General features: G+C 51.6%; 1 protein-coding gene across 2 annotated transcripts in view; it reads left to right on the plus strand.

The window, feature by feature from the left end:
- Positions 1–24,863, plus strand: part of Large1 (LARGE xylosyl- and glucuronyltransferase 1) — a 493,847-nt gene that overhangs the window by 29,094 nt on the left and 439,890 nt on the right. The window contains exon 2 of one of the 2 annotated variants that reach the window (XM_071609558.1): positions 14,183–14,313. The exons of the other annotated variant lie outside the window; for it this stretch is intronic. Coding sequence (XP_071465659.1) covers positions 14,240–14,313 — 74 coding nt within the window. The 5' untranslated portion in view covers positions 14,183–14,239. The remainder of the gene's footprint in view (positions 1–14,182; positions 14,314–24,863) is intronic. 2 annotated transcript variants of the gene reach the window in all.

Here is a 24,863-nt window from a genome sequence, read left to right on the forward strand (position 1 = left end):
TTGTGCATGTGGTTTGAACTCATACCTGAAGAATAAGAAGGAATGAGTCATGGAGCTATCTGGGGAAAGAGCTGAGGCTGAGGTAAGCGCAAAGGCCCTGAGGTCACTTCTCAATTGCTCAGTCAGAGACCACAAGGGGGTCATATGCCTGGGAGAGAGAGAATCCCCAGAAAAGTAGTGGTAGATGATGTCAGAGAGGAGGTGAGGCCCATTTGTGCAGGGGCTCATGGGCATTGGAGGGGAGGCAGGAGCCGGCTCGTATTTATCAGGATTGCTTGGCTACTCCTGTGTTGCTGATTGTCTGTAGATAGCAAAATATAAGCAAAGAGACTACAGAGGAGGGGCTTGCTGTCATTGAGACAGAAGATGAGGGTGTTTTGGGCCAGGATGGGTTATTAAGGGATCGACAAAGAGTTGAGCCCGAGTCTCTGTTGCTTACCTTCTCTCTAATCCTGGGGTGAGTTGCTTCAGCTCATTGACTTTGATTTTCTCAGCTCTACAATGGAGATGATGATGCTGGAACGTCCCAGCACGGTTGCACGGTAGCCAAGTGTTGCACGGTAGCCAAGTGTTGCACGGTAGCCAAGTGTCGCCTAGGAGCAGAGGGCCACTTCCCTTACTTACCTCCTGGTGCTGGAGGTTGTTGCGCTGCCCCTGCCATCGCGTCATGCTGAAAGGTGCATTGCTGCTGAGGCTGAAGCAGATCCCAGCCGCTGCCTGCTGGACAGGCGCCTCCAGAGTTGGAGGCCGGGAGTTTGAAGGTTCTGGTCCAGCCTGCCCCTGTTTCTGATTTGGAATCCGGGCCCAGCGGGAGGGAGGAGTTTTCCCATTTCCAGCGTAATTCGCCCTGTGGATTTGAGGAGGGGCAGGAGGGATTTGGGATCCAGTGTGAGAAAAATTGGATTGCAGACTGATACATTAGGAGCGCTCCGCCTGCCTGTCAACCCCTGTAATTTGGGTGATTAGAACAGAGAAGGGGGAGGCGCAGCAGGAGTCATGGAAGTCCTGGTCCGGATGTGAGCAGGGCCCCACCTGCCCCCCCCATCCCATCTCACGGGCTCCTAGGGGGGTTCACGTGGGGTTATCAGGTGCGTTTTGCTACTCTGTGGAAAGCATGAAACTTTCACTTGCAAAGTACCTTATTTCCAGCCCCAGTCACCCTTTATATGTCGAGATCAGGATTGCGGGTCAGGCTTTATGAGTGACAGAGCCATTGCTGCCCTGCTGAATTTTATCTTTGCGTTTTTCCTGAGCTTTGACGACCCCTGCTGCCCAGAGTCTGCCCGCTGCCCTGGGCTTCCTCTCCCCAGCCCCCCGGAGGGCAGAGGTGGGAGCTGTGGGGCATGATTTGGATACAGCCAGACTGGCCTTCAACATAGGCCTCTCCTGGGTCCAAGGTCCCTGGCCTTTTTCACTGAGTAGAAGGACAGAGAGAATTGAAGGGGGCCCTTTCGTTGGGGAGGAAGGGGCGTGGATCGCTACCCACTCTACCGAGGTTCTGTCGGAGGAGGCTTTCAATCCACGGCGTTTGTCTGTACTGGGTGCAGGGTCACCTGAGGACATGTGTAGTGTCCACCTGCTACCAGGGATACAAGTCCTCTGTACCACTGTGTGTCCGTTCCTACCAGGAAGGTGGTCACCCCACTCTGGGGCGCCTGTTCCTTTAGCAGCCTCTTGAACCCTTGTTGTGATACCGTGAAGCCCGTTTCCTGAACACCCCAGGATTAAAAGGGTGGAACACTGTAGTGGGGTCTCTCCCCGAGTGCAATCCCTGGATCTCGATTCTGCGTGTCCTAGGAGAGAGCGCTGCTAATTCAACAGAACTAATTAAATTGGGCATTTATGTTTTGATGACATTAAAAAAAATTGCCCTGATTAATTTGCCATTGAAAACATATTTTCATAAAATAAGACTTGTGCTTTTCAGCCAGGCTCCCCTCCGTCTTTAAAAGGATCTGTTTATTCCCTGCGTTTGAGAAACGCCACTGTAGTGCTTAGTGCTGGTGCTTTTTTACCCCCGGCTTCTCAGAGTCCTCTTGGTGGGGAGGTGTAGACCCGCCCTCCCTCCAGATGCTCCAATTTCTTTTGAGTTTTCCACCTGCTCCTTTGGAGAGCTGGAAGTGACTTCACCTGGTGACCCCGTGCAGGGACCTCCCGGGCCCGGGCCTGCTGCGGGCTCTGAGCAGTTTGCTCATTAAGCCAGACAGTAAGCCGGGCCGCGTGTCTGTGTGTGATGCTCCTTTTCCGGCCCCAGGGGGCTCATAACTGTGCTTCTGGAAACCTGGTACACAGGAAGGCATCTGGAACATTCGAGCTTCCATATGGGAGCCTGTCAGGGAATGTCATCGTGCTTTGGCCTGGCAGCCTCCGTGGCATCTTTATTGAAAGTTGGAAAAAAAAGAAAAGCTACTTGGAAAGTGGAAGGGGACCGTTTGGAAGGATGACATTGATTCTTTGCAATAGATGACCCGAGCACATCACCTTAGAGATAAATACAAAAGTGCATTAAGCATGCAGCAGTCCTTCAAATAAAAAGTATCGTGACACATGGAATGCATCCTTCCTTTTCTTCTATCCCTCTGCTGCTGTGCTCCCAATGCATAGCGTGACACATAGTGGGGCAGGTGGGAGGTGGAGCGGTGCAGTCACACCAAGAGCGTCTGTGTCACAAGCAAGAGAAGCAGAGTGACCATGTCCACATGGACAATTTTTCTAGGATTTAAGGCAAGATCTGTATCAGCTGATGGTGGGCACTTCTGGTCCTTCATCGTGGGATGGGCTGTGACTTGTGCACTGATCAGGAACGGTCCTGATCTCCCGTGTCTTCCAACTTTGGGGTCTGTGGAAGTATCTAGTACATTTCTCAATCCAGCCTCAGTTTCCTTGTCTGAAAGCGGGACTGAGGACATCAGCTCATGGGACCATCACTGGCCGAGGAGACGTCACACCTTAGGTTATATCCCCTCTGCTCTTGACCCCATGGAACATGTAGATAGATTAGATTTTGATCAAGACCTTCTACCCGGCCTTTCCTGGGCTCAAATATTCTGGAAAATATGACAGTCGTACTGGGCCCTAAAGGCTGCAGGACTCTTTTTTTTTTTTTTTTTGCTTCAGCTTAAACCTGTTTTCTTGGCCACCGCAGAAATAAGAGCATGTTATCGTGGGTGGACACAATGTGAAGTGCTTGATTAACCCAGCAATTAATAAAAACGAAGAGGTGACAATTGGTGTTACCAGGCTACCATCAAAAGCAATGCACTTGGCCTCCCTCCAGGCAAACAGATGGGTGGAAACGCCACCCGTGGGGAGGAACATCGGAATTCGGAGGAGGGAAGCTGGTTGGGAAAGGGACTCGGCGAGGAGCAGGGTATCAGAGGGGTGGGTCGGCCGACCGTCTCATTCATCTAATCCACAGATGGCGCTGGGTGATTCCCAACACAGTGTGACACTGTGCCAGGGGTCCAGGAGGCCTGTGGGGTCAGGCGTAGCCTCCTGTGAAGAGGTGCACACTGTTGGGGGCTACGGAGGGGGAAGCAAGGGACTCTAGTGCATCATGGTCAGTGCAGGGTGGACGGTGTCTTAATTCGTGGGTGACTGAAGGAAGGGACAGCTGGATTCATGAGAAGGGAGAGAGCGACACGGAGTTTATGGAGAAGTCAGCTTGAGCTCCAAGATGCAGGTCTTGCCCTGTAAGACACAGCCACCATCAGTGAGCCTGGTGGCAAGTGATGACACACGGGCTCTTTGTCTTTTCCTGGGGCAGCGACCTGCAGAGGTGCTGGTTCAACAAGCGGATGCAAAGCATTAGGTGATTTAGTGCTGGGGAAGGAAATTAGGCCCTGCATCTGGTTACATCCAGGTGAGTGGTGGCTGCCCCTGCTTCAGCCACATGACCTCAGTCAAGCCCCGCCACCCCTCCCAGGACGAGTTTTGACTTCCACAAATTGAAATTTATGTATCTACCTACTGAGACATGACGTTTTCTCTTGTGAGCTACAAGGAAAGTTCTTTGAGGGAAGAAAGTGCCTTGAATAGAAAGCCATTTTGAGAAGGGACTGTAGCCACACGTGTGATGTGAAATTTACCAGTAGCAAAATTAAAAAAAAAAAAAAAGAAAAAAGATGAAATTAATTTTAAGACTATGTTGGATGTAATGCAGTATAACCACAATATCTCCAAACTCAAGACTTTGCATTCTTTTTTTTAATAACAGTTTGAAATCTGGTGTATATTTTAATTCGCAGCAAAGCTCCATTCAGACGAATTGTATTTCAGTCTTCCAGTAGCTGCAAGGGCTTCTGGCCGCCATGTTGGACAGGGTGGCTCCTGGTGGGCACCAGTGACACAGATAAGGTGACTCTGCAGGGCGGGTGACTTCTTTGCTCCGTTCTCCCCTATCCTTTCCAATCCCTTTCTCCATCCGTCGCTCTTCTGCAGCTCCTCCTGTGAGGAACAGAGAGATAAATGGCCAGTGGAGACCACAGTGAATGCTTTGTGTAACTGGATTTTTACCGGAAAAGGAGGCTGGGATGAGTTTCCTGGAAAGGCACAGAGGAGGAGGGGAATCCCTGGGAAGTCATAGAAGTCTTGAGAATAGTAGTAGCAGCTCAAGTGTATTAAGCATTTATTTTATGTCAGGCACTGTTTTCCACATCGTACTGGACCATTTTATTTAATCCTTCCAGAACCCTAGGAAGTAATCATCTCTCCCATTTTGAAAACGGGATCACTGAGGCAAGAGAGGTTAAGATACTTTCTCCGAGTCACACAGTAAGGTTGGGACTCACATTGAGAGTGCTGTGGTGCCATTACCTCAAGAAATCCTCAGGGAAAAAAAACATGGAGGAGGCTTTGGGCTTCCGTTTGGCCGGGACTTGGTAGCTTACTCCAGAGAGGCTGGAGCTCGAAGGTCCAAAGGAACCTCCGCCCTCAGCTGAACCTTGCAGTGTTGTTAAGAGTAAGTTTTATGGCAGTTGTACCACCTGGGCACTCGGTCCCTTCCCTTTAGGCCCACAAAATGAACTTTTTTAAAAGAAGTTAGCCTTGTTCGCGTCTAGATCAGTGGCTGGCACACAGGAGAGGCTCAGAGGGGTCGATGGAAGTCAGTGAGCAGCTCTGGAGGCCTTGGAGGGGAGGAGCTGAGTCGGCCAGGAACCCCCAGAGGCCTTCGTGACTTTGGGGTTGGCTTTATAGATGTGGCCCAGGGGAAGGGGCTCAGGAGGAGACATGACCTGCCTGTTTAGATGCAGAGTTCCTGCTGAGCTGAGGACAGTCATAAAGGCCAGCGGATATGTCCCCTGGCAAAGCCTTTTTCCTGTCGATTTTTTAAATTGAAAAGCAGCATGGTACCTAGGAGAGTGCAGAAAGAACAGGTCAGGGGTGGGGCATCCCCAGGGCCCCATAGATGGCTTCATGGGCCCACAGTGTCGATGGCTGGGACTGCCATGGGGACTGGGTGGGGTCCAGGTGTTCACTCCTGTGCTCCTGATGGTCTCCAGGGCTTCTGACCTGGTTCCAGGGGCGTGGAACACATGAGAAACTCAGGCTCCCGGAGGTTCTGTGACTTACCCAGGACTCGAGGCCGGAGGTGAGAGCTGTGTGCTCCAACAGCTGCCTTCTCGACCATCCCATACATTGTTTTCTATGACCTTTTATCTAAAATCCCAAGATTGGGACCTTCACGTTGAGCTGGGGGTACCTGGCTTGGGGCTGTGGAGGAACCAGCCCAGGTGCAGGGGCACGCCCAGGCCCAGGGGGACTGAAGCCCGCTTCTCACCTGCCAGAGTGACGTGGCTGGCAGGGTCCATCCTGGATGGGGCTGCAGGAGGTCTCAGGCCAGGGAGCATGTGGGTTCCTCTACTTCTGACCCCCACTTGCTGGGGACAAGGGCTCTCAGGCACTGGCCAGGGCAGCTCCCAATCAAACAAGTCAAACAGCTCATTCCCGCTAAAGTGCTCCGTGTCCGAGTGCCAGTAAACTCACTCCCCGCTGCAGGGCATGGCGGGGTCTGCTGCCTGGGGTTCAGCATGAGTCAGTCTCAGGGGATGCCGCAGGCGTGACCCGCTGAGGAGGGCAGCCCTGCCCGGCCTGGAGTCCCCCTGGAATGCTCCAGGATGGCATATGTGTTTTAGGCAGAGGAGCTTTGCTCTCTGGCGTGGCTCTCTGCCCCCACGGTTCCCTGATCAGGAGGGACAGGTGGTGGCTGTCATTCTGCAGTTGGCCTTGGCCTAAGAGAACTTGGCCCATGTTCTGGAATGGAGCTCCCTCCTGCCCCTCCTCCCCCCAGCTCCTTTGGCCTGGAGACTGCCGCTTGACCCGAATAGCCACGGGCAGCCAGTTCCCCCAGCCTGCCTCATCCCGCAGTCCTGGGGTGGGGAGCGGGCGGAAATGTACGCCACTGTGCTAGGTTCCATGTCCCGGGGACTGAAATTTAATTCAGAAAGACAATAAAATCACCCTTCTGGAGGCAGTGGGAATCCTCCTGAGTGAACCAAGAGTCCACGCTTACCCTCTGCTGGCCACTGGGCCAACATAACATCATAGATTGTGTGGTGTCACTCTGGAGCTGGGAGGCCTGGGGTGAAGTCCACATCCTTTGCTTAGCTGTGTGACCTTAGATGAGTTGCTTGACTTCTCTGACCCTCTATAAAATGGGGATCCCTACCTCCTGAAGTTGTAAAAATATAATTAGTCCATGTGAAGCACTTAGAGTACTGCCCAGCAGGTTGATGGGCCCATGATCATTCATAGACTGGGATGGATGGTTACAGTCTTCTGAGCATTTAGATGTAGTGGGTAGTGTGTCAGTCCCTGTTTCCAGACATGGAGACTGAGGCACAGACAGGCTAAGTTCCTGGCCCAGCATTTCACAGCAGCTGAGCAGCTGAGCTGGAATTCAAACCAGAGATGCTGGACCCTCTGGCTCCCCAGGGAATGAGGGCAGAGCCATCAGAGGCTTGGTTGAGTTTCCACCTGAGGGTGACATTTATTTCAAGATACCTGTGTCCCTAAAATACTTTCAGGAAAACAGGGCAAATACTCTTATTTCATGATCCATTTAAAATAATAAGCATAGCTGGTGCTTACTGAGCAAATTGTTCCATTTCTGCTGTCGCATTGACATGGTTTAATTGTTTGGGTCAGGCCCTGAGGCCTTGGTGGGAAAAGTTTTGAGAACAGGTCACCCTCGCACCCCATCTCCTCTGCGTGGCTGAAGACGGGTGCCCCTGACATGGGAGGACAGTCACCATGGCGCCTTCCAGAGGCCAACACCCAGGCTTTGATCTTTGCACCTGTGGCCGGGGCCAGATGCCTGGTCCCCCAAACCCTCAAGTTTGACAAAGCTAAGAAGACAAAGCACAGCCTGTTTCAAGAGTGTACCATTTCCTGGATCAGAGGACAGGAATGGAGGAGGAGGGAGAGAGAACTGTCAGGGAGGGCAGAGGAGGGAGCTGTCAGGGCTGGGAGGTGAGGAGGAGCAGCAGCCGGAGGAGGGAGGTGAAATGGGTGACTTGAACTTGGCTCTTCCTGCTTTCAGAGGGTGGGGCAGGACCAGAGGTGGGAGGCAGATCCTAGGCCTGATGCAGAGAGGAGCACCAGGAGGAGAGGGGAGTCGCAGGCAGGCAGGCTGGGGACGGTGAAGAAGGGCGCGTGAATGTGCGAACTAGAACAGCGGAGGCATCCTTTGGTGCCTGAGCTGAGTGTAGGCTACCCATGGAGCCCTGCTGGTGGGCTCGCTGAGGCCCCCTGTTGGCCGACAGTGGCTCCGCAGCAGCTTCCCGGTGCTGGTCCGGGGCTCCCAGGCGGGTGCAGGGGAGAGGCTCATCATTGGGCCTGCTGAGCGCCATCTGCGCAGGGATTCCGTGGGGGTCTGGAGGTCAGAACCCCAGCCCATGCCCAACTTTTGTTGTCCCCCAGCCTCCCAGCAGGGTCCCCATGAGGGATTCCGGCCTTCCGTGCCCAGCCTGGAGCGGGGTGCTCCCCTGGACACTGTTCAAAACAGGCTACACAAATAGCCTCCACGGTGCGTCTCATGAGTCCGGGAACAGCTCAAGCCAGCGGCGTGCCTGTCTCCAGCGCTGCTCATGCCAGGGGGGTTAAAAAAAGAACGAGGCACGCCCGATCCAAAGGCTTTTGTGGGTAGGGCAGAAATAATCAAGCCAAACACAAAAGTCAGACCGTCAGGAGCCAGGTTGTGCGCTCTCATGGGGACAGGGTCTCCCCACTGGAAATCATCTCTTCGCAGCTGGGACAGGCAGCCCAGTCCCTGCCCTCCTCAAGGACCCTCCTTTTGCTGGCGGCGGCCCGGGCAGAGGTGAGTGGCACATTGTCTGTTAAAAGGGTTCAGTTTTAATGTCAAAGGCTTTCCAGTCTGTTTTCCCAGCGAGGTCAGTTCCAGACTCTGCGCCCTGCCCGTCGTAGGACCAGCTACTGGCACAGCTGGGTCGGGCCTCCCGTTGGGTCCTTAAATTCCATGGGAACTTGTGACATAGATATGGAAACTCAGGTTCCAGGACATGAGGACTTGCCAGTGATTGTTGCCCAGCTGTGGCTGCCACTGACCGTGGTGGTGAGGGTGGTGGGGGTGGGGGAGGATGAGCTGCCGTGTTTGTTCCCAGGCAGGGCACTACATTCTTTGATGGAGAGGACTAGGTTAATAGTCATTGTGGGTGGCATTTATTGTGTGTCTTCCCTGTGCCAGGCAAGGTTCTGGGTGCTCTGTTCACTTGATCTGGTGATGCTAAGGCACCCACACTCCTGTGCCCACCTGATGTGGTAATTGATGGAGACAGAGGCAGGGTCCAGTCAAAGCCTGCGTTCTGCAAAGCCACGGGGTCCCATAAGGGTCAGTATTTCAGGGAAAAGTTGCAGAGAGAAGGAAAAGCAGGAGAGAGGGAGAAAGGAAGAGACAGGTGGGAGGGTGGTGGTGTTCAGCCTCAGAAGGAGAAACTTTCTGGGTGTGGAGTGGCCTCCCCTGTGGGTGGGCGAGTGGCTGGCTGATGGGGGACAGGATGCCTTCCATTCTAGATCCCTCTCCGTCAGCCCTCTGGAGCATCCCCCACCCCCATGCCCACCTCTGTCCCCCAGAACTTTCCCCTGTGCAGTTTTCTTTTGTTGATTTAGAAACAGACCCAATTTCCTGGAGCTGGGATAGTTGAGCTAAATTATCACATTACCACTAGCAACTGTTGTTAACTTTAGTTCTTTCAGGCTCTAACCTGAATTTTTGTTTTCTAAAGGCCATCAACCAACCACATTTCCTTCATTAGCAATGAGTAGTCATGAAGATTTGGTGTTGTTGATGGTAGGATTCATGCAGAGAGAAAAAAATCAGTATTTCAGGGAAAAGTTGCAGAGAGAAGGAAAAGCAGGAGAGAGGGAGAAAGGAAGAGACAGGTGGGAGGGTGGTGGTGTTCAGCCTCAGAAGGAGAAACTTTCTTGACAGCATTGGCATACAATAGGTGCTCATTAAATGTTTATGCAAATGACTTGGTATTATAGTAGGCAAGAGCACAGATTCTGGGTTTGGGTTTGAATTCAAATTCCACCACATACAAGCTGTATGAGTTTGGGTCATTTTCTTAACTTCCCTGTGCCTAAGCTTCCTCTCCTTTAAAATGGGCCAGCCTCAGGCACTGGCTGTGGGGGACAGCGGAGTTCTGTTTGTTGCTGATGAGGCTTCAGGGTCATCCTGTGAGCTCCCACCGGTGCCCAAGTCTATGTCACACAGCTGTGATGAGGACTGAGTTGTTTTCCCAGGGCGGCTGTGAGAGGGCCACAAATGGGCAGGCATTTATTCTCGTGGTCCTGGAGGCCAGAAGTCTGAGATCCGGTGTGTTGGCAGGGCCTGCTCCCTCTGAGCCTGTGGGGGACCCTCCCTTGCCTCTTCCTGGGGTCTGGTGTTTGCCCTTGCCACTGGGCTCCTTGGCCTGTGGGAGTGTCACACTTTGGCTTTGTGTGTGGCCTCCCCGTGGGTCTCTCTCCCATGGCTATCTCCTTATAGCTGGAGATATATGCTGGAGATTATATGCTGGGCTGAGGGCCACCCGATTCCAGGATGACCTCATCTCAGTCACATCCTGGCGTCTCTCAGGATGCTGTTCCAGATAGGGTCACACCCTCATTAAGGGGGTGGGGGCTAGGACCTCGACCTTTCAGCCCATAACTGGGATGGAGTGAGTGGACCCCCAGCACCGAGTGCAGGACCTAGGACAGAATGGTGCCCTTTGGCAGGAGCAGTGCCCGTGGCTGCGGTAGCCCACCCTCACCTGCCTGCCCTTTTGCTGGGCCCGTGGATGGCCCTCTGAAGCTCTCTGAAGCTCGGCCTCCCACCTGTTCACCTGACGTGGCCTGGCATCCTGGGCCAGTGAATTGTTGGGTCGTCCTTATTTGAGCGGCCTCTTCTGAAGTGGGGAGGAAGGACACCGCCTCCCTAAGGACACCTTCCCAGGGCAAAGCAAGAGCCACAGCCTGGACACACAGTGCCCTCCCAGGCTGCCGCCCCTCCTTTCCCGTCCTGCCCGGTGCTTTGTGGTCCAGGAGGGCAGATGGCCACTGCCTACGTAGATGGGAGGAGGCTCCTCTTTCCCTTCCCCAGGGGCCAGGAGGCGCCTGCAGACAGGAGCAGCCTTGGCTTTTCCAGACCCTTGGGTTACTTTGCAGCGAGAATGGAAACGTGTGTGTGTGTGTGTGTGTGTGTGTGTGTGTGTGTTGTTTCCAGTTGGAGCCAAACAGATTTGCTTCAGAGAAGTCTAGATATCTATGGAAACAGTACTAATTTTAGTCTTGCCACACTAATGCCAACTCCGATAGTGCTGTTTTGGGTCAGGGCTCAGGGAGCGGGGAAGGCGAACAGGCCGAAGGGTCATGTCAAGCCCCGAGTAGCCAGTGGCGGGGGAAATCGGGCGGGTGCAGCAGAAATCTTAGGTGGCTCCGCAGGGTTGGCTCCAGGGGGAGCCTGGTCCTGAGAGCGGGGCTGGAGTGGAGCCTCAGTCAGGGCTGTGTCTGAATGAAGGGAGCCCCCCCTTCACTCTCCCTGGCTAAACTCTGCTCGTTTTTCTCCAGCCCGGCTCACGACCCTGCTTTCTGCGTCCTCCTCTCTGGAGTCCTCACTGCTGCCCTGAATTCCTGGCGTCTCTCATGTTCCTGTTGAAGTCCTGCGTTAGCCTATTTAGCTCTGTGCTTCACTCCTCTGCCTTGAAGTCCTGCCATTTATTTTCAAGCCTCTCAAAGTCAGCCAGGGTCACTGTCATATCTGTATGACGAGCCTGCTGTGCAGGGGACGCGCGGGACCCACACAGTGAGTGGAATTTGACATGACTGGTGATTTCTGGTTGATTAAACCAGGGGCTGGGCAGCCACGAGAAAGGGACGGGAAATAAGAGAGTCTAAAATAAAGTCTGCAGAAACACTTTTCAGTGGGCAGCGTTCACTTGGGGGGAAGGCAGTGGCCCGCAGTTCTATTAAGGACATGCTGAGGGAGGACCACGGGCGAGAGGAGGCTCGTGGGGTGGGTGCTGGGGGCAGTGGGGAGGAGACGGATGGAGATCATTCTAGGGCGTGGGGGGCATCGTCCTTCCTGCCCTGTCCTCCCACCTCCCAGCTGGAATCCTTGCAGAGTATTAGGCACCGGAGGACCTTAGATGGGGTCTTGTGTGTTTTGAAGTCGGATATTCAGGACTGATGTTCCTGCATCAATGCTTGGTCATCTGTTTTGGTGTGTATTTCTGAATCCTGCATAACCCATCATGTCCCAGGTGCTCCTGCTCAGTTGTGGTTGGAACCAAGGCTTGTGCCCAGGGGAGGGGCCACTGGTGTGAATTACTGCAGAGAATTTCCACATGCTTCATATTCCATTCAGCAGACAAAGAGCAACGTAGTCATGGTGAAATTGGGGAGATGACGGACAGGAGAGCAGCACAGAGTGGGACTGATCCATATAACCTTGGGAGCTGGGCAGGGCACAGGTAGGATGCCCTGGTAGATGCCACCACACTCAGGATTTGACCCGGGTCCCCTCCTCCTGTCTCCCTGCTCAGCATGCATAGAATGCGTGTGAGCTCCAAATTCTTGGGCACTACTATGGCTTGGATATGGCGTGAGCCTGTCCCCAAGTGTTCATGTTAGAAGCTTGGTCCTCATGTGGTGATGTGAGTGGGCCCTAAGTGGAAGGTGACTATGTCCTTGGGGACATTATCCTCTGAAAGGATGGTCTTGTGCAGTAAGCTAGCCTCTTAAGAGTAGTTTGTTATATAAAAGCAAGACTGGCCCTTGAATCTCTCTGGCTTTCTGTCTTGCGATGTGATCTCTGCATCTCCTGGGTGATTCTGCCATGGTGCTGTCTGTCATATGTGATGTAACCAGAAGTCCCTCACGGAGCCAGCAGATGTGGTTGCCATGCTCTGGGACCTCTAAAACTAAGCTGAATCAACTTCTTTATAAAGTACTCAGCCTCAGGTGTTTTGGTATAGTGACGCAATCGAGACTAACAGAAACACTTTATCTTGTTTAACCCAACTACTAATGTGGTCGAGCAAAATGAAGTTTTCCTTCATAAACAAAAGGGGAAATTGAGGCTGGGGGGCTGGAAGTGACTTGTGGAGGCCCACCCCCCTGGTAAGAAGTAGATGCCGTGGTCCACTGTGGCCGCATTCTGATTTAGGGAGCCAAGACCCACTGACGAGAGCGTTTAGATTTTGGAAATAGAAGCGCACGCAGGGGTGTGGTGCCACTTGTCTGCCCCTGGCAAAGCTCCTCCTGGTGCGTAACAGCACCAGCACCAGCACGCAGCTGCTCAGGCCACAGGCAAGCCCAGGGGCTGGGCGGGAGCTTTCTGGGCAGTGGGACGCCTCGGTCTTGGGTGGCTCAGTTTGTCCAGAGCTGGTGAAAGGCAGTTTGGTCCTTGAGCTGAGGGAGCAGACCCAGCTGACAGGGTGAGTCAGAGCAGAGCCCAGAATAGAAGGCAGAGGGCATGTGTGCAAAGGCCACCTCCATCCCATCATCTGGGCTTTAGGATGCCTGTTCAGATGATTAGGCTTTTCTACATAACACTGTTTGCAGACTGCTTCATGATCATTTATTAGTGTCGCCTGGCAACGGCTCCCCAGATTAGCCGCATGCATTCAGCCGAGGGTGCTTAATGCTGGATCCACCCAGAGCCCCGTTCACTGCGAGGGCCTTATCAGGCCCCCTCCAGCACCCTGCTCATCCGCCTCCCTTGCCCTCCGTGCTCCATGCACCAGAGCCCTTCCCTGGCACCTCCCTGTGGGCAGCTTTGGTTTGGATGCTTTTTTTCATTGCTGGGACTGTTTAGTGGTGGTGAAGATGGTCACGTTGGCATTCCTGTTGGCACCAACAGTAATAGCACCTCATTTGAGACCCTGAGCTCCAGGAAGGCAAAGCTTTTGTTCTTCATTTATGAATCTCTGGTGCCTGAAAGAGTCCCTAGCACACAGTAGGTACTTTGTGAATGTTTGGTGATAAGACTGTCTGCTATGTGTTGGACTCTGCTTTTTCTTAAGTCTTTAATTTTCCCATGACCCTTCCTCCTCCCTAGTAGATTGACATTTAGTGTATTGACTGTCGCTGTATGGATAAGCACTTGCATACAGATAATTCTCATCATGATTGAATTATAGCAGAGAGGGTAAGAAACTTGCTCAAGGTCACACAGATGTATCCAATTCAAGCCCTTGGTTTACCTCCATACCAGTGTTATCAGTAGAACGTTCTGTGTGATGGAAATGCTCCCTGTTTCTACTGACCGGTATAGGAGCCACTAACCATAGACGGTTAAAGAAGACTTACAATGTAGCTAGTGCCCCTGAGTAACTGTATTTTTTTTTCATTTCAGTTATTTTAATTAACTTAAACAGCCGCATGTGGCTAGTCCTCCCACACTGGATGCCACAGCTCTCTACTATGCCACGTCTGAATAATAATGACAGCTCACCTTAATTGAGTGCTTACTACACGCTGAGCAGTTTCCAGATGCCTTCCAGAGTGAATGAGTTCAGTCCATCCTCTCAACCCCAGGTGGATGTACAGGGGTCAGGGCAGCTTCTCTACTTTAAAGATTTTACAGCAAGAACCTGGTGTAGCTAGATTCTCCCCCAGAGAGAAAGCTGCTTGACCCCAGAGTTTGAAACTACATATTTCTCTCTGTTTTCCATGTATACAGCAGTGGACATGGCCATGAAAAATAAGAGCCCAGTGTTCTACGGACTTGTCCCCAGAGATGGTGCTGCCCACTACACATCCTGAGGAAGGGGACAGCCCATTTGCCTTCACTGTTCCCGTCAAATGGCTCAGGTAGATGGAAAGCTTTTATTTACATGAGATGAAGCCATGTAAGTGTCACTTTGAAAAAAAAATGCCAATATTCCTTACCAGGATGCTCTGTCATGCCACACAACAAATGAAACAAAACCCACTTTGTGTAACGGTGAAAATATTTCAAGGTCAGGGTGGGAAGGAGAGAAGGCCAAACTGAAATGATCCCCAGTCTGGCTGGCTGGCACCAACGGTTGCAAGGTCGTGGGTCTGGTGACGTTTCCCTGTTCCCAGCCGTGCCTTCCTTCCTGAGGCTGGCTCAGTGAGAGGGTCTCTTTTAACTCTTGGGGTGATGGGAAGGGACAGCTGATGGAGGGTTGTGCAGCATGGGTGTGGAGCGGAGGTCACAGCTCTGTCCACCATGGAGGTCCGCCATGGAGGGCTGTGGTGGTCATTCTAATGTGCTCTGCGTGCTGAGTGGAGCTGACATCCATGCCGTGGCGTGTTCAGAAACTGTGAACCAACCTGGCAGAGGGGCCAGGAACCTGGGCTAGGAGCAGACCTGGGCTAGCGGTGTCCAGGAGAGATACGTGGAGAAACAGCTAGAGAGATGGTCCCAAAGGATGAGGCCTCATTGGGAGCACTGTATAAATCGAGGCAGCGACTGTGCCGCTCAGGGCCTGTGGATGAGGACTGCTTTGTGTTCTGAGGAAAGGAACAGGGAGACATGGCCACGGACTGCTGGGGAAAGCCTGTTCCGAGGTCTTCAGTCGACTAGTTAAGTCCACATTCCTCCCACTGCTGACTCAAGGTAGTCATGCAGCTTCCAAAGCGAGCCCTTGGTCTGTTCTTCCATCCAGTTTTCCATCCATCCATTCAGACTTCATTCATCCATCCACCCATCATCCATTCATCCATCCACCCATCTACCCATCCATTCATCCATCCATCTACCCATCCATTCATTCACCCATTGATCCATCTGTCCATCCATCTACCCACCCATCCATCCACCCACCCATCCATCCACCCACCCATCCATCTACCCATCTATCCCTCCATCCATCTACCCATTCATTCATCAATCCACCCATCCATCTATCCATCCATCCATCCACCCATCCATTTATCCAGTTTTCCATCCATCCATCCATCCATCTACCCATACGTCCATCCATTCACCCACCCATCCATCAACCCACCCACCCATCCATCTATCCATCCATCCATCATCCGGGTTTGAGTCTCTCTGTCTGGTCCCGGGGGTAGCGTGATGAACAGGGCAGCAAGGGAAGGCTTGGAGGCTCAATACAAGGCTGACTACCCCTCACCTATATAGCTTCCCCCAGCAAAGCTGTTTTCCCTACTTCCCCTCTTGTTTTTATCATACGTGGACTTTTTAATCTGCACTGTGCTTGGAGTACTTGATTGTATTGAGCACAGTTCTTTATTGTAACCCTCCTAAGAACAGGGGCCCCATATCCTCCCTGGGCTAATTGTGGGCACCGGTGGGGACTCCAGCATTATCGAGGTAAATAGGAGCTGCTGCCACCTGCAAGGGCCTGAACAGATATCAGTGATCTGAAGGGTCTCCTTGATGTTCTCTGCCTCCCATCTCCCTCCTCTGCCTCTTTCTCAGCAATGACCCTCAGAGAAGATTCCATCACAGGCCATCGCCAGGCAGTGGAAGAAAAATGGGGAGTGGCGTCCTCCGGAAGGCGGGGTTCCCGTTTGCCTGGAAATATGGGAGGCTTTCATCTTGCTGGATTGACAGATGTGAGATGTCACATATTTACTTGGTCTTCAAGCAAACCTGTCATCTAATTCGAGCCTGCTAGACAATGCATTTGGCTACCTCAGCTCCCCAGGTTGCTTTTGGTGTATTAAGCTCAGGAACTCTGACTTACAGTGTTTCAAAAATAAAAGTATTCCTATCACCCTTTTATTCCTAGTGAAGTTCCCCAGGGCTCAGAAGCCCTTCTGAAACGGGGATGCACTGTCTGGGCGTGACCAGCCTCCGTGGGGCGCAGGTGGGCAGGCTGGAGAGAGCAGGAAAGAAAGACACCAGCGTGACCGAGAGCCTTCTCTGTGACAGGTGCTTCCTCATCGTATTTTAATGGTCTCCGTGACCCAGTGAGGCTGAATTCATAAATGAGGAAGTGAGACTGAAGGAATGACTTGCCCATGGTCAAGCAGCCATGGGATGGCAGAGCTGGGACTTGGATCCTAATTAGTTGGATCCTGGGTTCCCTTTGGCCACAGTGCCACAGGTGAACTGGGCACAATGAGTTTCCTGCCCGTCTGAACGTGGGCAACTTAATAGATTTATGCCTTAGTTTTCACATCTGTAAAATAGGACAATAATAAGTAGGAGTAATGAGGGTTAAAGGAGGTTATTCTGGAAAAGCCTGTGTGTGGGAAGCACTCGGTGCATGTGATGTGGAATAGGTATTTGCTATAAGAGGAACTTTAATCATCAACCTTGTTTTGATTATCTTTTTATTTTTGGTAATATTGGCCACAGACTGCCCCCCTCTTTGTCAATAGAGTTGCTATTTTAATAGAAACACAACTGTCTCAAAAACAGCCTATATTTTGTAACATTGAGCCTAGGTGCAATGTCATGGTGGCCCCTGAAGACACACAACAGAGCTGGGGTCTAAACCCAGGCCTGTGTGGCCTCTGTGCCCACACTGCCTCGTCTGGGGTCCGGGTGTCCAGCTGGCACTCAGCCTTGTGGTCACGTGGTTCTGATGGCCCTGCTATGGCAGCCACTGCATCAGGAAGAACCACGATCTAGTTGGGGGGGAGCCCAGGCCTCAGCCCTGGAAAGGTGAGATGACGGCATGGGGTTGCCGTGTCGCTGGAGGCGGGGCACCTTGGGCAGCTGCGGTGACTGCTGTAAACGCCCTCCCCTGGCAAGGTGCTCCCTGTTGTTCCCGGGCAGTTTAGAGGCCATCTCCCTAGGGTGGCCTTCCCTGATGACTGTCCCCCTGCAGCGCAGGCTCCAGGCAGAGTGAGAGGCGTCTTCCTTTGCCCTGTGGCCTGTTGTCCAGCCCCTCCTGCATCCTTCTCCACGATGTCGTCTTCTTGAGCTGTGTGGCTTCTCTCTTCCGCTCGCTGCTGGGGACAGAGGCTGTGCCTGTGTGAGAAACACCCCCTCCTCCCCCACATCTCTCCTTCCAGCCACACAGGAGGTTGCCCTTGCCCCCTCTTCCCAATCAGGCAGGACCAGGTGTCTCATTCTGGCTGAGGGGTGGTGGGCAGGTGGGGCCCAACTCCAGCTGCAGCATTTATTTGCTGGTGCCAGAGCCAGGGGAGGGGACAGGACTTGGGAGTGGCAGGACCTTCTGGTCACTGATGCTCACAGCAGCACTGGGAGGCTGGGGTGTGGGTGATCCTGTTCTTCAGGTGAGACTCCTGAGGTGTGGTGAGGGTAGTTGCTTGTCTGAGGTTCCACATCTGGGATGCAGGTCCAGGTCTCACTTGTTCTATGACAACTTGCTGCCGTTTGCCCATCTTGATTTCTTGTGTCGTTGCGGTTAAATGTCCACTAGGGGTGTGTAGGTGGGTGTGGAGTGGGCATGGGGGAACAGCCGGCAGAGGGGCGGGGCTGGGTTTCCTTTGCAGAGTGAGTGATGGAAAAGGTTGGCATCCTGAGCCCGGCGGGTGGCTGCACTGGGCTACCAGGTTAACGGAGGGAGAAATGAGTTGGCAGTCATCTCTGTGCAGATGTCAGATTCCCTTTAATGTGCAGCTTGGCTGAGATTGCCAAGATGGGGCTGTGCTTACTGACCTTTTGCGCTCTGTGCATATGGGAATAGGCACGTAGAAGAAAAGGGGAGAGAGGAAAGGCATCCCAGATGGCAGCTGCCTGGGCCCTGCTGTTTCCTTACAGGCTCACAGATTTGGAGCCTTCGGAGCTTCACCCTGAGCTTCTGGGATGAAGGCTCAGAGGGAGCATCCAGAAGTGTGGGTCTCATGCCCCAGGGTCCTTGCTGAGGGCGTGAGGGTATGCAGGCGTGGGCAGCTGGCCTGCAGAGAGGCCTCGGGCTGGCAGGGCTCTGTAGTCCTCGCAGGTGGATGCACCAGTTGGTGGGAGCAGCTGGGGTGGTGGGCTGGCCTAGGAGGGTCAGGGCAGTGGCCTGGTGATCTGGATGTCCTGGTTTTGTCTCCACTTTGCCCTGGTAATGCCATTGAGTTCAGGCAAGTATGTGCCAGGCGTTCTCCTGTGCCCTTGACACACTTTCATCCTGAGAACGGTCCCCTCTGAGTCCTGGAGGATTCTGCTGCCTGCATCACAGGATGCTGAGTCTCAGAGAGGCCTGGTGACTTTCCTTAGCCTGCCCTAGCTGTCAAGTAGAGAGACCTGTGCTGGGTCAGGATGTGATTCCAGAGTTCCTGACTGTCAGGACCACTCCTCTAAATACTTCACTTCTCTGAGCCAAAGTTTCTTATTTTGAAGATAAAGATGGTAAGAGATACACACATTTATCTGAACCTCTGTTATGTGTGGGTGCTTTGTTTAGATCACCTTCATTATGTTCCTAAATCTTTTTTTTTCAAACCCTGGTGTTAGGCATCGTTGTGTTGATTTAAGACATGTTCTTAAAAAAAAAGAATTGTTAAAAGTTTACACGTCACCCAAAATGTACCATCTTATTAATTTTAAGTGTACAGTTTAAAAGTGTGAAGTACATTCATGTTGTACTTTTGATCTTGCATGATTGAAACTCTGTACCCATTCAACATTGTCCCTTCTCCCCAGACCTTGCAACTACCATCACCTAGATTTGACTGTTCCAGGTATCTCATATGAGTGACATCATGTGGCATTTTCCTTCTCTGATTGGCTTATACCCCTTAGCATAATGTCCTCAGGTTCATCTGTGTTGTAGCATGCGTCAGGATTTCCTTCCTTGGACAGTTCCAGTGTATACAAGCCACACTGTTTGTTTATCTTTTATCTGTTGCTGGCCCTTCTGGACGGTTCATCTGTGATGGATTGCTTCTGCCTTTTAGCTGCATCTGGTTGATTGTTTTAATCAGTGGAGACCAAGGCCACATGGCTGGATTTGGACCCCAGCTTCTATTTGATTTGACACTGAACTCTGACTCCCTTTTTGTTTTCATCTAACTGTAGGAGTTGAAAAGAATTTTGAGATACAAAGTAATGAGTGCTTTTGTAAAGGGTCCATTGGAAGAAGTTCTAGAAATGTTGGCCGAGGATCTTCAAGGTTCTTCCTGACACATGGCGCCAGGGTGCTGGGTTCTGAGTTTCTTCAGTGGCTTCACAGCTGGTTCTGAGCTGGACCTGGGGAGGTCTAAGTGTACTGGAAGAGACTTAGAACAGAATGAGCAGAGAAGGCATGTCACACGAGAAGTGTCCCCTTTGACACATATGTGTGTTAGTCAGCTTTCCATTCCCTATGACAAAATAGCTGAGCTAAGCAACTTAGAGGAGGAAAGGTTTATTTGGCCTCACAATTTCAGAGTTTCCAGTCCATGTATGGCTGGCCTGTTTTTGGGCCTGTAGTGAGGCAGCACATCATGAGGTGTGAGCCATGGGGTAGAGCAGAACTGTTCACTCCATGGCAGCCAGAGACAGGAAGAGGCCAGAATCCCAAAACCCACTTCAGGGGCACATTCTGGTGACCTAACTTCCTCTCACTAGGTCTCACCTCTTAAAAGGTTCCACCACTTCCTAATAGCATCACAGGCTGAAGACCAAGCCGATACCATGTTGGGCCTCAGGGGGACATTTAAGATTCCAGCCATAGCAGGTGTCTCTCTGTAAGCCTGTGCTGGGGTCGGGCCCACTTCTTCCACGTCCCTGCTTGGATAGCACTTTTCCCCGAGGTCTGGTGCGGACCTAGTCTTTCCACCAGAGGCTGTGAAGTGTGAGCTGATGGTCTTTGGTTTATATTTTCTTCCTGCCCAGTATTTCCCCAAAGTGTTTTTTTTCCTTCTGCTGAAGGTACTGCCAGTTTGTTGGTGTCTATAAGCTCTAGCCTTTGTTTACGCATTTTAAAGATGGCCATCTTGAGGGGCTATGCTGGAGTTAGCCAGCCCAGGAGCCCGGCAGTCCTGTCCTGGCTCTGACGTGGGTTTACACTGAGAGCTCCCTGGAGGCCCTGGTTCTCCTCAGGCCCAGGGCCCACAGTGAAGTGGTTTATGTGTCAAAGGGGACACTTCTCGTGTGACATGCCAGAGTTTCTGTCTGACCCAATCGATCATCATTTTCTATTTAAAACGAGGATTTTGTTTGTCTGGTAGAGCATTAATTCCTAGTTGGTCACATTACCCCTAACAAACCACCAGAGCTATTTGCATGAGTTTCCTTAGCTCTCTCCCAGGGAAATCACTGCAGGCGACGTTCATTTAGTTCTGTGTTTTTTACTGGCCTCATCACCTTGCAGGGCTGTGCGTCCATAGGGGATAGTTATTGCTCACATCTATTATTCCAGCCTTTTGGGGTTCCCTTGACAGTTTTGGGTATCAAAAGCTCATAATGGATTTTCTCCTGCCCTTGAGGTGCAGCCGCAACTTTGGACTGTCAGCTTTGAATAAAGGCAGCGTGTGAGCAGCGGGGTGAGCTCCCAGGGGCCTCCGAGTCTGTCTGCCCCCTGAACCTGACTTTAAGATATTCATCTTTGCTTTTTCTGCTCACTCTTGGTAAAACAAAAAATTGTGGGGGTGGAGGGAAAAAAGATGATAAGACAGGTTCCTCTGACACTAGATTTAAAGGAGCCTTGTCTATTTCCCAGAACCAACATTCAGAAATAAATTCCATGGTTTCAGCCATTTGTGGAGAACTTGGGTACCAGGTAAGGTGTGCAGCGTTTTCAAAGTTGTTTTATGAAGTCTGCACAGAAGCCCTTGCAAGTCACCCCTTGGAATCTTCTCCGTGGAGATCTGGCAGGGCATGCTCTTCCTCTGTGGGAAGAACGTGCCTGTTATCATAGGCCAGCATTGGGAGCAGCAGGCTGGGGAGTGTGCTGTCCTCCGGGCTTTGTCCTGGTCTCTCTCAAACAAGAGAATGGCTTCCTCACAGGGACTCAGAATCACATCCCGTTTGCTCTTCCAGTGGGATTTTCTCTGTGCCTTGTTCTCTTTGCTCATGATCTATTACCCACGTCTTGCAGCTAGAAATACCACTGGGCTGCATTTTAGCCTCTTAATTGGAACCTCCCTGAAGCCCGAAGAGTAAGGTGACTATTTGTTCCACTGGGAATGACTCTGCCCCTTTCCATGGAGGGGTGAGTGGCTGTCTGGGTGAGGACATATCCAGAAGAGCATGGCCACCCAGGGGCTCTTCCAGGTATAGCCAGGCCTACACTCTGGCTGGATTCTGCACACGGGGCATTCTGGAATCTTCTCTGTGGAAATCTGGCATGGCATGCTCTTCCTCTGCCAGTCACCCCTTTCTAAGGGAGGAGGGCATTCCTTATGCACTCTTCACACAGTTGCCAGTGCAGGGCTGGGTGCCCAGGAGGCCTCAGTAAGTCCTGCTGATGCGAAGGTGCCTCTTGGAATGCCAAGGCTCCGTCTCGCCACCATCCTGGGTTATTTGTATCCTCTTAACCTTTTGTACTTCAGCGTCCTCATCTCAAAAAGGCAGGGGCGGGGTGCAGGGAAGTGATGTTCAGTTATTACGAGGACTCAGTGAGCAAACCGTGCAATGATGGCATGGACTTTGTTTTATTCATTATTGTATCCTGAGGTCGGTGCTCAGTAAATATTCATTGAATGACTGAAGAGATAGGAAATCCTCTCTTCTGCCCCAGTTTGAAATATGAGATCATGGTGTGACCCTGTGGTTCTTAGGGGGCACTGCCTGCTGGAGACGCCTTGGAGGCTGAAGTAGTCGGGGTCCTCCAGAGAAATGGAAGCAATAGAGTGTGCATCTGTAAGGGAGGATTTATCAGAGGATTGGCTTGCACAGCCACAGAGACCATGATTTCCTGCCTACCCCAGCTGCCCCTGACCTGTTCAACACAGAAGGAGGTTACAGAAGAAGGTTCCGGGATGGCTGTCTGCAAGCCGGAGAGCCTGTGGCTGGCTCAGTTCAGGAAGCCAGAAGCTTCAGCTGCAACCCTCAGAACCAAGGGCCACAGAGGACAAACAGGGCAAGTCCCAGAGTCCCCAGGCAAGGAAGCTAGAGTCTGATACTCAGGGTAGCAAAAAACACACCTGCTCCACAGGAAGAGCCTGAGAATTTCCCCCTTTCCTCATTTCCTGGTCCATCCTGGCTCTCTGCTGATGGCTGGTGCAACCCACACTGAGGGTGATTCTTCCCCCTTCATTTCACTGACCTCCATGTTCATCTTTCTTGGAAACATCGTCCCAGAGATGTCCAGAAGTAAGTACCAGTTATCTAGATATCTCTCAATATGGCCAAGTTGATACCCCAAATTAACCATCATAGGGCCTTTCCCAAAAGCTCACAACCAAACCCTACTCCTGAGATTCCGATTCATTACTTCTTGGATGGAGCTTGGTGCATGCATTTGGAAAACAGGGTCTCAGCTGATCACTGGTACGCAGCCCTGGTGGATAATGGGCTCTCTGGCCTCCAAATTATATATATATATATATCTTGTCCACCACTGATTTTGTGTTAGGGCACTTGGGGTAGCCAGGAAATCATTAGGTTCCTCTGAATGTTGTACTCCACCCCTTCCTCCTTCAAGGTCAACTGAAGTAATTAATAGTCACTTCAGTAGCACCTTCTCCAGAAAGACTCCTGAGCCTCCTTGCCTGGAAGCACTCCCTCTCTGTGTAATGCCCCATGGTCCTGCTTCTCAGCTTCTGTACTACCAGGGTCAGCCATAAGCTTATTTCAGTATGTCACCACTCAATTTATGAATGACTTTGAAGGCTAAGTTTTTTGCTTTTATATGTATGAATAACACTGTGTCCCCCAAGATTCCTTCTGTTCCTTTTCAGGCCAGTAACACAGGGTGTTCTTATTAAATTTCTCTCTCTCTCTCTCTCTCTCTCTCTCTCTCTCTCTCTCTCTCTCTCTCTCTCTCTCTCTCTCAATAAACCAGAGATACTTGAGGGGGAAAAAAGCAATTCATTTTTCCTTTGTAATTAGCCTTGATGATTAGACGATCTTTTCCATTATGTTTTATTTTTACTTCCCTGGAATATATCAAGTGGCCTCTTTTCTGTGAAGGTTACCCTTCAAGTAAGCAAGGGAGCTTGATTAGAGCACTGGGGGATTTACTTTGTATTTTTTAAACAGTAAGACTCATGATGGAGCGGGCTGATGTGAGCAGACGGGGAAAGGTCAGCCCTGGAGCCATAACGTGGCTCTGCACCCAGACGCTGAGACCTATAAACCTATGCTCCAAGGACAAGATTTTCTTTTTCTTTTTCTTTTTTTTGTACTCAGCTGCTTAAGTAATTAATAGTCACTTTTACTTTAGAATTCATTTTATATTGAACAAAGCTTCCTGGCCAATCCCTGGTGACTTGTCTTCTGTGCCCAGGGTCTTTTTTTTTTTTTTTCAAAGAAGCTTTGAAACAGCTTTAATATTAATAATTGCATTCATCAGCTCTGACTGGGTGGCATGTTAGTTATTTGAATGTGACACACGGTTTATTATATTTTGCTACCTAGATGGATTTGGGGGTGATTTCTAGAATGGCCTGGTAGACTTCTTAATCCCAAAGAGTCAGTTTAGCCTTCTTGCTGAGCATGTGAACAAAGGGTCCCAGGAGGCTGCTCTGGGCATCTGGCTGGCTGCCTGCCCACGGGGAGGGAGTTAGCGGGGACCCGCGCTGGGAGCAGTTTCACTTTCACACTTGCTTCCTCTTGTCCACCACTGACCTGAGAGATGTTCCTGGGGATCCCTAGAGTGTTGAGGGCCAAGTGCAAAAGGAAGAGCTTGCATTTGCCCAGCCAGCCGCCAGCCAGCGGATATCCTGACTCGGGGCAGATTCGGAGGATACAGACCAAGTCAGTGTCCACATAGACTCGCTCCTGACACCTTGCTCTTTCCAACTCAGCATGTATGGGAATGGAACGGGTAGTTTTTCATGTCCTTGCTATCTGGGACATAAGTAGGCATACTTATTTAAGCCTTCTCACCATCTGTGATATAGGTATTATCGGGGTTTCAGTACACACCCCCATTTCTGTGAACATCATACTGGTGTGCGGTGTTTTGCATAACAGGGCTGTGGAATTTCGCAGCCTGGCTTTGAGAATTAATTCTGTCTCTTATTGTGATGTGGAACAAGGGATTTATAGGTCCATAGCCTCATGCTCCTGTCCACTTGGTCCAGTCAGGCTACAGGTTGGACCTCCTGAGGTCACTGAGTAGGTCACACTCATTAGGTTGGTTGGATTCACAAACGTCTTTGCAGACCTGCGTGGAGGGCGGGAGGCAGAGGCTCTTCCTGGTGCAGTGTCCCTGTGTCCCTATGGATGGCTCTGGAGTCGCCCTGCACAGGAACCACCTTGAGTGCTGTCCATTCCTGGAGAGGCCGCTCCTGCTAGGGAATGTGGAGACCCAGAGTGCTTCCTCCTGGTTCTACCTTGGCGTTGGGTGGTCATAGACGAGTTCCTTGACCTCTCT

The sequence above is a fragment of the Marmota flaviventris genome, chromosome 3, assembly GCF_047511675.1.
Source record: "Marmota flaviventris isolate mMarFla1 chromosome 3, mMarFla1.hap1, whole genome shotgun sequence".
Classification (NCBI taxonomy): domain Eukaryota; kingdom Metazoa; phylum Chordata; class Mammalia; order Rodentia; family Sciuridae; genus Marmota; species Marmota flaviventris.